The 14,671-nt window shown below is 38.3% G+C and overlaps 2 protein-coding genes across 2 annotated transcripts; both read right to left on the reverse strand.

Annotated features, from left to right (window-relative positions):
- Positions 1-1,532: 1,532 nt before the first annotated feature.
- LOC147947983 (uncharacterized) lies at positions 1,533-2,006 on the reverse strand. The gene has a single exon (XM_087507497.1). The coding sequence runs from the start codon at positions 2,004-2,006 to the stop codon at positions 1,533-1,535; it is 474 nt and encodes a 157-aa protein (XP_087363623.1).
- Positions 2,007-7,508: 5,502 nt separating this feature from the next.
- Positions 7,509-9,564, reverse strand: LOC147947984 (uncharacterized). The gene is made up of 8 exons (XM_087507498.1): positions 9,480-9,564; positions 9,006-9,037; positions 8,828-8,898; positions 8,616-8,719; positions 8,383-8,515; positions 7,982-8,064; positions 7,777-7,867; positions 7,509-7,689 (listed from the first exon to the last, which is right to left on the reverse strand). The coding sequence occupies exons 1-8, from the start codon at positions 9,562-9,564 to the stop codon at positions 7,617-7,619; spliced, it is 672 nt and encodes a 223-aa protein (XP_087363624.1). The 3' UTR covers positions 7,509-7,616.
- Between the last annotated feature and the right edge of the window lie 5,107 nt (positions 9,565-14,671).

A 14,671-nucleotide genomic window follows, 5' to 3' on the forward strand; every position in this document is an offset into this window, starting at 1 on the left:
TCCTTGGGCTGCCAACAATGGATGAAAGAGAATCTTGGTACCGCCTCCTTGAACCAAACAGATTTAGCCCATGGAACAGTGAGAGAAGCATTCAAAATTTGCATCCAAGTTCCCTTGGAAGAGAATTTACCAAAGAAAGAGCATCAGGACTGCATCCATTGGAACCAGTCATAACCTCCTAAAGGAGATGGAGGGCAACATGAGACAGAAAAATTTGCAGCAGTTCTGCTTGGTTAGACCTGACATTGGGGAAAAAACCATTGGCCATCAAGTGTAGCCTCCCAAACTGTGACCTCTCGATGGATACGCAACTCTCTTGGTCCCAACTCGCCAAAGAGATCAACTAAAGGACCTAAGCTCGTCCACGAGTCAAACCAAAACAAAGCGTTTAACCCATCTCGCACATGACAACGAACCAATCTTTTGAAAGTAGACTTTCGCTTAATCATCTTTCTTATAGTCCAAAATAAATGAGGAGAACAGCCAGTAGTTCATGTTGCCAAAGACATTGAAGTCTAACCACTTTACCCAAAGAGAACCAGTCCTTGTGAAAAGATGTCACACCTGCTTCAGCCTGAACACTACGGCAAACTCTTCAAGGGAGCAAATGCCTAGTTCATCCTCGATTTCCGTTTTACAGAGATCCTGCCATGCTACACATGCACCTCTTGTAGAAGAGGTTACGTTATGGCAAGATGAAAACTTGGCTCCAGAAGTTAACTTTCCTGTAAATAACAAAGACAACGATAACTTGAGTTGGCTTGTTACTTTGCAATCCAACAATTGAACTGGCTTGTTATCTTTTGAATGAATGGTTGTTGAGTGGCCAAAGATAATTTAGTTGGGCTTAGAGGTAGCCCCAAATATCTTTTGGGAAAGGACCCAAGCTTAACGCCAACCGAGTCAGAGATTACTACGGCTTATGCATGTTCAGACGCTCGAACGAATAGCTCTGACTTTGCAAGATTCATGTCTAACCCAATAAAAGAGTGAAATTGTTGTAAGATTTTGCAAATGCTACGCAGAGAGTGATTAGACCCATCAGAGAAAACGAGGAGGTCATCGGCGAAAGCTAGTTGATTCAGGCGAGAAGAGATACACAAAGGATGTCTAGAGAACTTACCTTGCTCTGTCCCTGAGTCCAACATTCTTGATAGCACCTCCATTACCATGATGAAGAGGTAGGGGATATACAATCCTCTTGCCTTAAACCTTTCTCCCCCTTGAAAATACCCGCGAGCGCACCATTGATTGCAACAGAGAAATGCGGCATGGATATACACTATTGAATCCATGCTCTAAAAAGTGGTGGAAAGTTTTGAGCTTCTAAGATCTTGAAGATTAAATTCCAAAAGACTGAATCAAAAGCTTTTCTAATGTCCACTTTAAGCAATGAGATCTTAGGACACGAAGCTTTCTCATAGCTGAGGATCAGTTCAGAAGCCAGCAAAATGTTCTCACCTAGGCTGCACCCACTTAAAAACGCTGCTTGGTTTGGAGATATGCAGTCTTGGAGAACCAATTTTAACTGATTAGTAAGAATTTATGAGACGATAATCAGTAATGGATGACGCTTTAGGAGTTTTTGGGATGAGAGTGATAATCGTTGTTTTCAGATCCTTAAGAAGAAGATCATCCCTGAAAAACTCTTTCACGGCAAGGGTGAGATCTGGACCAACAATTGACCAAGAAGACTTGTAAAACTCTGTTGGATAACCATATGGTCTTGGGGACTTATTTGCTGGCATAGAATACAAAACTTCATGTATCTCTACATCAGTAACCTCCCTCAATAGTCCCTTCGCCTGAGCTTCCAAACATTTGAAAGGGAGAAGGTCCCGCAAATAATCAATTGCGATAGGAGCTGACAGTATGTCCATAGAGCCAAGGATAGACATGAAATATTCCACCGCATGTCTATTCAACTCAGCAGAAGATGAGATCTTCGTGCCATCTAAATCGGTGAAGAAATGAATATGATTCTGCGCATTCCTTTGAATTAACATCTTATGCAAGAAAGCAGTGTTTTTATCCCCAAGATGCAACCATTGGATTCAAGCTTTCTGCATAAAATACTTCTACTATGCTAACATTAACTTATTCCATTCCTAAGAAGCAATTATTTCTTCCCTTGCAAGAGTGGCAGAAGGAGAACTCAGTAGACGCCTTTGAATGATAGCAACTTCTTCTGCTTTCTCATGGACTCTTTGAGTGATCACACTAAAGTGAGACTTATTCAGTCTAAGTAAACACGGTTTAGCAGCTTCAGAGCACTGGCAAGTTTAAACTGGCTAGAACCTACAACAGATAGAGATTCCCACTCTTTTTGAATCTTTGCAGAGAAGTTAGGGTGAACTTCAACATAACAAAAAAATTTAAACGGCCTTTTAATCACACGGCGGAAATTAGGAGTCAAGAATAAGCATGGGGCATGATCGGATTGGTCAAGCTCGAGGAACTCAGCATAAGCATCATGAAAAAGATTAGCTTAGTGTTCGTTGATGAAAGTGTGGTCAATACGAGTATAGATAGGGTCTTCCTCTCTATGATTACACCAATTAAATGGGAGACCTTTAGCTGGTGCTTCAAATTTGACTCTTGAAGGGAAATCTTAAAGTTATTTACCCCTGAAGATCAACATCAGCGTTCGAAAAACTGGAGTGGTGTTCACTTTGTAGGATTTGGTTGAAATTACCAAGAAATTCCCAAGACTTTGAGATTAAGGAGTTGAGGAGTGAAGATAGGCTAGTTCGTTCCAAACTGGAACCCTCTCCTCCACCAAATTGAACCCATACACAAAGGACATTGTGAGGTTGGTGTTCTCTGCCAGAAGAAAGAAGCTCATAAACTCTAGGATACCATACCACCATTATTCTTGTCGTATGGTGACTATCAAAATTATCAAAGAACTACCAACAACGAGTAATGGCTGATATGTTTATATTTTACACTCTTTCAGCTTGCATTTTTTATTCATTTCGCTCTCTTATCACATTGTTTTACATCATTGATAGTTTCTTTTGCATAGAATGCATACTTAGGTAATTTTGCATTAGTCCTGCATTGCATTGTGCATTTTGGAGTATTTCAGGTGCTTAGAAAATGATCAGACTGTTATAACCGAATCGAGCCAGAGATGTGCATTTAACTTGAGGACCAACACAAGAATGAAGGCATGCGACTCGAGCACCACCTCAGGAATGAAGGCGTGCGACTCGAGCGCCACGACTCCGAATCGAGCACCACCTCAGGAAGGAAGGCGTCAGACTCAAGCGTCAGGATCTCCACCTCGTCTCAATCCAACCTCGCCATCCCGCTTGATCCGACATGTTTTGGGAAGAGAACCACTATCCCACTCGACCACACCAGCAGGAGAGACACCATGTGTCTTGACCGCCATGCGACTAGGCCACACTCCTAGGAAGATGCACCAGCATGCCACTTGACCACAAGCTGAAGGGACGCGCTCCGACTCGACCACGAGTAATGGACGAGGATACATGAGTTGAGCACCAGAGAAGCATAACACCTCTGACTCGACCGCACACATCATGAAGAGAGACGCTCCGACTCATCCAACCGGATTCTTGAACCACCTCTCTATATTGTCGTTTTGTGTTTTAGGGTTTTCTACTTTTTCTATAAATACTCTCTTTGGCTTTACCCAAAGGACATTGCGTTTATCCTAGGGTTTTATCTATAGCCACATAAAAACGTTCTGACTTTGTAATCAAAATTTCTCTAGATCTATTTTGTTTTTGCACTTGTTTCTTTGATCAATATTGCTCTATCCTAGGGCTTTAATGTTTTCAGGGTTTGTATACTTAAGTATCATGTTTTCTGGGTTTGAGTAGTGTTAGTGTTTTTGAAGATGGGATAGATTAGGTGGAGAATCTTAGTAAGCTTGGATTTGTATGTTTCCCGTTTGGATTAGGATTCTTAATGCTAATTGGTTACCGATCATCTGGCATTAGAATTTAGGCATTTCCACACCCACAAGGTGTTTGATGAAATGTCTTACCAACTAGTATCAATGATTTTCCTTCCTAGCCTAAAAGATTAGATGTCTAGGGTGTTTATTGACATAAATGAACTTGTTTGTAATGTTGCTGGTCATGGTCGAGGACGCGGACGTGGTCGTGGACGCGGACGTGGTCGTGGTAGGGGCAGAGCCCCAGTGGTTAATGATGCTGTGGAGCAGAGTATGGCAGCTGCGGGTGTTGGCGAGTCGCAGGGCTTTCAGGAGGGGTCCATGAGTGTGGTCGGGGGGGGGGGGGGGGTACTGACAGGACCGTAGGCGCTGATGGAGTCGGTGTAGGCGGTGTCGGTGTTGGGTTGGCTGGTGATTCTAGGGTTCCGGGTGCGGGAGTCCCAGCAGGTGGATCCCCTATAGGAGGCGTTGATCTTGCGGGCTTGTTGAAACAGTTGTTGCAGCGGTTACCGGGAGTGGTACCCTCAGCTAACCATCTGTATCACCAAGAACAGAAGGCTAAGCAAACAAAACGACCCTAACTACACAAAGAACACAACTCACCGTGGAATCACAAAGTATTCTCGAAGAGGATGTTCTAGGACCCCATGTCACACACAAGCATTCAATCTAACATCCACAACGCAAAGCACATAGCGAACCCGTACCTAGAACCGTATAGGCTTTGATACCATACTGAAACAATCCGACCCATTTTTTTTAACCTAATATCTAGTGATCCCATACTCACTAGCAACCTACCCCCAATCATCAGCAACCGCATATAACATATAATTCAACTCCAATAATCAATAACCATTAAAGAAATAACATAATATCCATCCAACAACAATCTAGAACATAAAACAAATCATAAACCAGCAATCCTAGCATCCGTTCTAGACCACTAAGTTCCACTCTAGCATCCTAAAAAAGACACAAAGCAACCCACCGAGCCTATAGAACATCCTCCTCTTCATAGCCTTGATCCCACGATCACACTTTGCCTTTACCTACCCCACAACACAAAAGAGAGGTGTAAGTATTACCAGAAATACTTAGTGAGGCAATCCTTCTATATGCTGGGCTATACACACGAGCAATAAGAACTCTCATGGCACAAACAACAACAATAGAACAAACCAGGAAAACATGCACAAAGCAACATGACATAAACCGGTCCCTGCAGAAGGGTGTCGACCGACACTGGTCATCTGGTGTCGACTGACACTGGTCATCTGGTGTCGACCGACACTTGCTCGACACTCCCGAATCCCTAACGATGTCGACCGACACCTCCACAAGGTGTCGACCGACGCTCGCCAAGTCCCTGAGTCGTCCTCGCGTTTGTGTCGACCGACACCATATTGGTGTTGACCGACACCGATGCCGAGCAGCGATTTCCTTCAAGCAGAACCTCCGAGTCTCGCCTCCAAGCTTCTCCTTTTCGTCCCACACGATCCCAGGAACGAATCCAAACCTCAAAAACCACGAAAAACCCACAAACAACCAAAAGAAACTACCACACAACAAACAAAGTCCATAAACAGAGATCTTAGCTTAGATAAGCCATGGTCATGCACTCAACTTAGCCAAACAACGAGATCTATGCCCCAACGACGAAGCTAGCACCACAACAACCTTCCCACCATGTCCTTAGCCTTGAATCCACACCTTCCATGAAGAAATCTCATTCACAGGAAAAAAACATCTCGCAGAAGCCTCAAGAACAGTCTCTTGAAATTCTCCTTTCTTCTTTTCTCTTTAAAAGTGTAAAAACGACTCCAAAAGACGGAGTAAGTCGAGTTCTCCCTTATAAACTCAATTCTAAGGCTTCCCTAAACCTATCACGCGAACCGGAGAACTAAAATCATACCGATTTGACCAACCATGCATGGTGTCGACCGACACCACAAGCAATGTCGATCAACACCCCTACAAAAAATTCAATTTTTGGTTCACGGATGTTACACGGGCAAATCCATTTTATCTATGAAAAATCATTAATTTTGATTAGAAACTTCAAATTAAATTAAAATTTTATTTTGCCTATAAGGAAATCAAGTTCATTGCATGGGGAAACTTGTATGTTAATGGATCCATACATTAAGATGCCTCAAATTTTGGAAAGCCTGAAGTGAGCTGCATATATAATAGACATATATATAGTGAGAATAAAGTACATTTCTTTTACTAAAAAATAATAATAATGTAATAAAAAAATTAATGAAACAAACTTTATATCATTTTTGTCATACCACAAACATTTAAATGCATAAAAAGTTTTCCAAAAATAAAATATCTGTTAAAATTAGGTTTTGCAAATCATGTCAAAATTCTACTTTTGACTAAAGAAGGACCTTAAACCAGTTCCATTAGATATATTAAGGAGGGTGGCTTAATATATAATTTTAAATATATATATTAATATTGTAAGATAATTTTTTGGGAGAATGTGAGACACTATATCTAAATTTTTTTTATTGAGCATGTTATTGTTTTTAAGACACTATATCTATAAGAGAATATATTACTATTTTATAATTAAATTTATGTTAAGATATCCAAGACAAATTATGCAATAGAGATGGTCTTAAGGACCCAAAAAAAGAGTTAAAAGCTCAAGTACTTTTAAATCATGTTTATAAATAAAACGATATATATAGTATGCAAGAGTGTTACCAGTAGCCTGTGAATCCGACGTCGTGTAGCCAGACAATAGTGACTCTGAGGGCCGAGTAGAGTAAGTTTGTCCAAATTTTTTTGTCTGTACGCAAATTCACTCATGAGTTCTACTCATAGACCATATGAGAATAAATTGTCAAATAATTTGATAACTATGGAAGAAAAAAAAACGAACCAGAAGCCAATGTTTCCTTTCTTTTTGAACCAAAACCAGAGAAGCCAATGTTTTTTTTTTTTTTTTGAACCAGAACCAGAGAAGCCAATGTTTTGATGAGAAGAGGTTTCACTAGAGATGAAAGATATAAGAGAAGGCAAGGGAAGAACATTGTGTATTTATAAAAGAAATGAGTGTTTTTTTTTTTTTTTTTAAATCAAGAAAGGAGCCTTATGAAAGAAAAATATTAATATTAAAAGTTGACAAAATCAAACCTTTGTAAAAAGTTGACAAAATCACACCTTTTAGAAAAGTTGGATGGATGGCAAATATCCTATACTAAATCGGGTGGAACACAATTTATATCATAACAAAGTTTCACACTCAGAGGCATAATCTATTTAAAGTAGTTAACAATATTTTGTTTACTTAGTATTTGTTTGATGTTGACCAAAAAAAAGTATTTGTTTGATTGGTCTACAATATAAATTAAAGAGTCAAAAACCAAAACAACATATTTGGGTGGAACACAATCCAATAATCTATAAAACATCATATGAATAAAAGAAAGGAAAACCATTTTTAGGTAAATTGACATCTCATCAAAGTTGCATGTCTAGGTAATTATATAACTTAGATCTTATATAGTAATTAGTTTTGTTTAAATGTAGTTTATATAATATAATATTCATATATGTATTAATTATTATGAACAAAAAATGAGAAATTTAAAAATGAATGTAGTATATTGTATGATAGTTTTGTTCTCCAATTCCTTTCTCTTCGCAGTGGTGAGCATTATTGACCTTAGAGTTGGAAATTATTTGTGAGCCATAAGCGAACATCATTGATTACTTGGAAAGATATTGGATAATGATCCCTACACAAGGCATAACCCCAAAATTAGATTCAGAAGTAGTAAAATTAAATCAAATAAAAAAGTGAAGTTAATTTCATGTTTAGAGACCCGTCGTTTGGTAGAAATGTAACTGGAAATCCAGCCGTGCTAAGAGTCTGAGCACATGTGAATCCAAATTGGAAGGGAACTACACTATCAGCTGTGAAACACACAGAGAAAACAAAAAAAAAAGGATAATTAAAAAGAATCAGCATCCTCTTGGAATTGATATCTAAATTGTAATGTAGATCTGTAGATGACAATATGCACATACAATTTCCGTGTGTAAGTAAGATTGGTAACGATGGAGCAAGACTTGGGGACCCATAATTATATGTCATGTTTTGAAGTAAGTTTCTGCAAGATTGATTTAGGTTAGGCACTAGTGAGATTCACCAACTGGGAAATGGATATCTTTTATTCTCTTCTCTTCTCTTCTTCTTTCCCCGTCTGTAATCTTCTGTTTCTGTTTCTTTCTCTAGCTAAGGCTAGCCTTCCCTCTCTTTCTGTATCTTACTACTAGAATGGTTATGTAGGCTCCTTTGTAATCGATTTATAATTCAAGAAAATCCTTTAACAAAAAAAAAAGATTGATTTAGGTTTATACCACGTCTAAAATTTTTGTAACTTAAGTTTTCTTACAAATACTGACGTTACGGTTTAAAACGAGCCTACCTCCAAGCGGGAAGCCAGCCATTGATTCCAACCATAAATCGTAGGGGTATATTTGGCATTCCTGTGATATAAGAAGACACATAGTAGAGACCTACCGCTGCACCCAAGCCGAAACCTCCTAGTCCTATCATGACTATCAAAACCAATTGGATTAATAGATTTGATATAAAAATTTGATAGCATACTATAAAACTAAGCATGCTATGTTTTGAATGTTGATGATTATGGGTTACCATCGTTTGGTTCATATTGTAGAAGGCTAATAACAAATGAAGAAACAAAATTTAAAGAATCTGTATCTTCTTCCATGTTCTCAGAAATTTCGCTGACATCGGCCCTAAAATTTTATATACAATGCATGCTATTAGTTTTTAATTTAAATTTTAGAAGACATTAATTAATACTAGTGTCTTTCTGAAGTTTGAAGCCAACTAGTATATCTTACAAGCAGTAGTTTTCTGTTCCACCGAATAAAGTAATGGGACGTATTGGAGCAGTCGGACAAATCCATTTTACCTATGCATAAAAATCATAAATTCTAATTAGAAATTTCAATTGAGTTTCTGTTTGACAAAAAGTAGAAAACATTTATATGGCAAAATTTAACATCTGCATGGACGTACATTTGGAAGATTCATTCGACGTGCAAAATTACCTCAGCTGCATGCAGAAAGAATAGACATATATAGAGTGATCAGAGATACACTTCAAGTACAGAGAAAACACGATTTTACGTATATATAACTTTAGTGAAGTGAGAACATAAGAAATGAAATTTATGTGAAATGGTACAACAAAGAAAAGTTATTAATTATTCTTGTTAAGTCACCAATATTTTAATACTAAAAAGGAAATAAAGTTATATACAAATAACACTTCAAATCAAATCATAATATTTGTAGAACATGTCAAAGTCAACTTTTAAAAATACTTTTCAGTTGAAAATTGTCCAAAAATGTTTATAAATTACTCTATTAGTAGAAGATGTCACTTGTTTTAAACTTTTGTTATAACGAAATAGGTTACTTAGATACTTGAAAAAAAAGAATCATATTTATATATAAATAAAATAAAAAGTAAAGTATGTGATTGTGTACTCGTTGCAATTCTCCCCGATGTCGTGAAGCCAGAGTATAGTGGCCTTGTGAACTTCTGTTGGCCATACAATTTCACAGTCTCCATAATCAGTACTATCTATACATATTGTAAAAGTTTAATATATCAATTCTAATCAGAGAAGTAACTACAGAAAAATAAATTTGAACAATTAATGAAGAAGGAAAAACATACGAAAAGCCATGTTTTTGATAAAATAATCACTTTCTTCAAAGAACTTTTAGCTAGAGATGGAGATTTTAAGAGGAAGGTATTGTGTATTTATAATCAAAGGAGTGTTAAGATATAAAATCTTATCATTAAAAGTTGGGTGCATGAAAAAATATTGTTTAACAAAAAAAAATCATCTTATTATGATAGCAGATTCTCTTTTGACACTCTATTCTTGCAACATGTGTTATTTTCTCTTGTGTATTTATTTCAATTAACTTTTTATGACATACATTATCTTATTTATATTTAAGACAAAATATAATTTGATATTATCAATTATAAGATGTTTAATCTATTTTTAATTTGTGTAATATATTGTCCTAAAATAATGATTTTTCTTTTTCTCTAAGAAGTTGTCATTTGGCAATCTCTTCTTGCAACATGTGTCATTTTCTCTTTAATATTTTTAGTCTATTTTTTTCAATTAACTTTATATGATATACATTATTTTATTTATATTTATATTTAAGACAAAATATAATTTGATATTATACATTATAAGTTGTTCAACTTATTCTTTAATTTGTTTTGCTTGTAATTCCTAATAGATATTATTAGCTACATTAACAATTAATATTTGAAAAATTATAAATGTAAGTATTTATGAACCTTCTCACATATTTTATTAAATTTCATATTCTATCACATATTTTGTAACTCTCATATTAATTTGATTAGGTTTAAATTTCTATCATATATTTATAGTTATATTGACTAAAATAATAAATGTATTTTTGGGGAATCTTCTCACATATTTTACTAAATTTCAAATTATATCACATATATTGTAACTCTCATATTATGATCATATACATCTTTAAGCTACTAAATTTCATTTACTTATGTTATATGTTGACACTTTTGTAACTTCAATAGTATTATTAATATTGTAATAAATAACTAATAACAATTAGAAACATAATAAATATTAAAATATGTTAATATGTGTTTATTACATTTTGTAACTCTCATATAGCTTATATGACTCCTTATAAATATAAATTGATATAAGGATTAGTGAATTAACTACCTAATTAAATAATGAATTTATAATAGGCTTCTAACTCCAATTTTCCTCATAACAAAAAGACACACATCTCAATAACCCTCATATCTCAAACCTCACATATATTTGTAAATTCTATAATTTTTTTTATTTAACCAACATTATCTTAGTGTATTTCTTTATTTTTGTATAATAAAGTAAAGTTTTCTTAATCTTATAGTTAAAAAACTGACAATAGCCACTCATTCCTCACAAAATTATATACGCAAAAAATATCTTGACATTTTAGCAATTTCCTTTTTGAAATATCTTGACATTTTAATAATGTCTTTTTTGATATATCTTGACATTTTAGTAAAGTTTTCGACCTGACCCGTTTTTTTTTAATAAATAATAAGTTCTAATAATAATATAAATAAATACTCTACAGCTAGTAAGGTTCTCGACCCGACCCGTTTTTTGTTGGTTGATTATTGATTGTTGGTTGATGGTTAGAGACAATCAATAATCAACCAACAAAAAACCAGGACTCTGCATCGACAAACACCAACCATGCATCGACCGACACCAACCATGCATCGACCGACACTAACTGGGGTTGCATCGACCAACACAAGCTTGCATCGACCGACAGAAGGTTCACTTGCATTGACCGACACTCACACTGCATCGACCGATGCATGCTCGACATTACGCGAAAACCCTAATTGCATCGACCGACGCCTCCACATGGCATCGACCGATGCTCCTAGGTCAATCTGTGGCGTCCTCGCATTGCATCGATCGACAAACAAAGTGCATCGCACATGCCGAACATCGTTTCCCCCGAAGCTTCTCACAAAGTCCAAAATATCATTCTAACATGCCACACAACACATAAACAAGCAGATCAAAGAAATCTCCAGCTTAGATAAGCCATGGTCATGCAATTACCTTTTCCACGTAAGATTCTGAGCCACAAACAAGCAAGAACACGCTCCTAGGAAGCTCCTGCAACAATCTAAGCTACATATCTCTACAGAAACGTCTCCAAATCACCAAGAATCCTCAAGAACACTCAAAAACACATTTCTCTCCTTCTTTTCTCTCAAAAGCGGCTCAACATGACTAATGAGACAAAAACTCGACTTAAGGGTTTTTCCCTAACCCTAAACACAACGTTTTACTTAAGTCAAAACGCACAAACGAGACCTTGCATCGACCAATGCACCTCTAAACCAGGATTCCGGTTTGCAGATGTTACAATTCTCCCCCACCAACATAGATTCTTCCTCGAATCTCGAACAACCATCAGTCAAGGACTCCTGTGCAACCGTCTCTACAGCCCCCACTCCTCCGACCGATCTACGAAAGGTCACCTCTAGGCGATAAACTCTCGTTCCATGCATTATTTTGTCTCGACTTTTGGACTTTCTTTTACTCATAGGCCTAAACCTTGTGTTTTTATTGGCTCATCATCAGGCTGAAGTCTGCATGCCATAACATTGGCTCCTCATTGGGTCTAAGCCCGCATGCCATAACACATAAGGAAGTCAAATACTCATCTCTCGAGTTGCCACCCTACAGCGCGCCCCCGGATCATCATCCAAAGTCGATATACCAACCATACTCTCAAGCCACAAAGCCTTAGAATATGACAGTACTAGGAGAACCGAAGTCCCCTAAGAGTCGTGAGCAAACAATTCTGAACACGTCTGAGCCCTATCCCCATCCAGGTTTCCTTCCTGTGACTCGTGTAGAACAAACACAATGCCCCACCAGCCACATATCCCCTCACTGGAATACCTCATGACCACGAAAGGATCATCTCAATGCCCCACAGGCCGCCACATGGTCAAAAAAATGTTCTAAACAGGACCACCACAAAGGCCAAACAAATATCCTAAACAGGACCGCCACAAAGGCCAAACAAATGTCCTAAACAGGACGGCCACGAAGGCCAACAATCGTCCTAAACAGGACCGTCACAAAGACCGCTCGTCCCGTAGAACCGTCACGAAGACCACTCGTCCCGAAGGACCGTCACAAAGACCACTTGTCCCGAAGGACCGTCACGAAGATCACTTGTCTCGAAGGACCGTCACGAAGACCATACATCCCGAAGAACCGCCTAAATAGGCAACATTGGCTAAACAGCCCGCCACAAAGGCCACACAATTGGCTAAACAGCCCACCACAAAGGCCACACAATGTCTAAACAGCCCGCCACATAGGCCACACAATGGCAAACAGCCCGCCACAAAGGCCACACACGTCTAATCACCCCGCCACAAAGGCCACACAATGGCTAAACAGCACGCCACAAAGGCTACACAATCCTCTCAAAGGCTCACAACCACTAAAAATAGACAAATTCTAACACACATAAAACTTTCCATTTTTAAAACTTTCCACTTTTAGAAACTTTCCTTCTTAACCACGGCTCCGGGAACTTCATATCCCGAACACTACCTCGTCTTGTTACTTAGTCGCACAACCAACCACCCCTAAGCGACCAAGTAAAAAAGAGAGATGGGTTGGAATACTCCATTCCCGCTCCAGCCACAAACTACAACTGGGACAAGGATAGACAAGTTCAAGTCGCGACCTGCTTCTCGAACCACTTCTTGAACCGTGCCTTTATCCTCACCTCTGGCTCCCAAGTCTGCTCCTCAACACAATCACAGTCCCAAAGGACTCTCATCAAAGGAATCTTCTACTTCCAAAGTTCCTTGATCCTCCTCTCGAGAATCCTCACTGGTCTCGCCTCCAATGTCATGTTAGGCTGAAGATCCTGAGTAATCTTAGCCAACAACTGATCATCGTCACGGAGACACTCACGGAGACACTTTCACAACATAGACACATAGAAAAATTTGTGGAACGCATGCATAACCTCAGGTAACTCCAGTCTATATGCAACCGGTCCTACCCACTCAATCACTCTAAACGGACCCATATACCTCGGACTCAACTTAGTCTCTGTCAATGACCTGTTCGGACCCCCGCAACAAGGCCATCTTGAGGTACACTCTATCTCCCACCTGAAACTCAAGATCTCTCCACCTCCTATCGGCATAACTCCTCTGCCGATCCTGAGTTTCATTTATGTTCAAGTTGAGAACCCGAATCTTCTCTGAGGTCTCCTGAACAAAATCTGCCCGTACATGCTCCTCTCCCCCACCTGAGTCCAGCATAACGGTGTACGACACGACTTCCCATACAAAGCCTCATAAGGACTCATCCCAATACTCGCCTGGTAACTGTTGTTATAAGCAAACTCTACTAAGCTCAGGTGATCTGCCCAATGGCCACCCCAATCCAGCACACACATCCTCAGCAAATCCTCCAACGTCTGGATCGTCCTCTCTGACTGCCCATCTGTCTGAGGATGATAAGCTGATACAAGACTCGGTGGTGAGTCTTATACCGGGATAGAGATGATGGCTTCACAAGCTGGCAGTCACTTCTCTCTTGTGAAGGAAAGATGGCCGATGATGTAGATCTGACACAATGGCGGTCGCTTCTCTCGTGTGGGATTGGTAAAAGGGGAAGTGCTGGCGGATTGAAGTACACCACAGAGATGTGATTGGTCTCTGATACAATACACGAACTCAGCCTTGTGGAATCTTACACACAAGACAAAGAACAAGCTTATTCTCTCAAGAACATTTAAAGAGAAGAAGTAAGAAAATTCAGCGTTTTATTAATATCAAAGGTGAAAAATCGTACAACTGCTGCAGGAGGACTTTATAAGAGTACTTCAGCTAGCTCTAAGGCCGAAAATAAATGCAAAATAATGCAACAAAGGAAAGCAAATAAAATCAAACACAAACCATTGTTTTTGGAAAGTAAATAAACTAATAAAAGAAAATACTAAAGCAAACTTGATCTCTCTTGATGAGCACGCCTTCTAGCCGTTGTTGGGGTTGGTGGAACTTGCAAGGATCGAAAATATTTAATAGGACTTACCTG

This window comes from Camelina sativa, chromosome 3 (assembly GCF_030686135.1).
Source record: "Camelina sativa cultivar CO46 ecotype springtype chromosome 3, ASM3068613v1".
Taxonomy (NCBI): domain Eukaryota; kingdom Viridiplantae; phylum Streptophyta; class Magnoliopsida; order Brassicales; family Brassicaceae; genus Camelina; species Camelina sativa.

Bases quoted from the DNA above. Each gene is read 5' to 3' on its own strand.
- LOC147947983 (XM_087507497.1), bottom strand. From the start codon at position 2,006: ATGTTAATTCAAAGGAATGCGCAGAATCATATTCATTTCTTCACCGAT.
- LOC147947984 (XM_087507498.1), bottom strand. From the start codon at position 9,564: ATGGAGACTGTGAAATTGTATGGCCAACAGAAGTTCACAAGGCCACTA. The intron at 8,516-8,615 runs GTAACCCATAAT...TGGTTTTGATAG, and splicing joins ACAATATGAACCAAACGATG to TCATGATAGGACTAGGAGGT. The intron at 8,065-8,382 runs GTAGGCTCGTTT...TCAATCTTGCAG, and splicing joins GGCTGGCTTCCCGCTTGGAG to AAACTTACTTCAAAACATGA.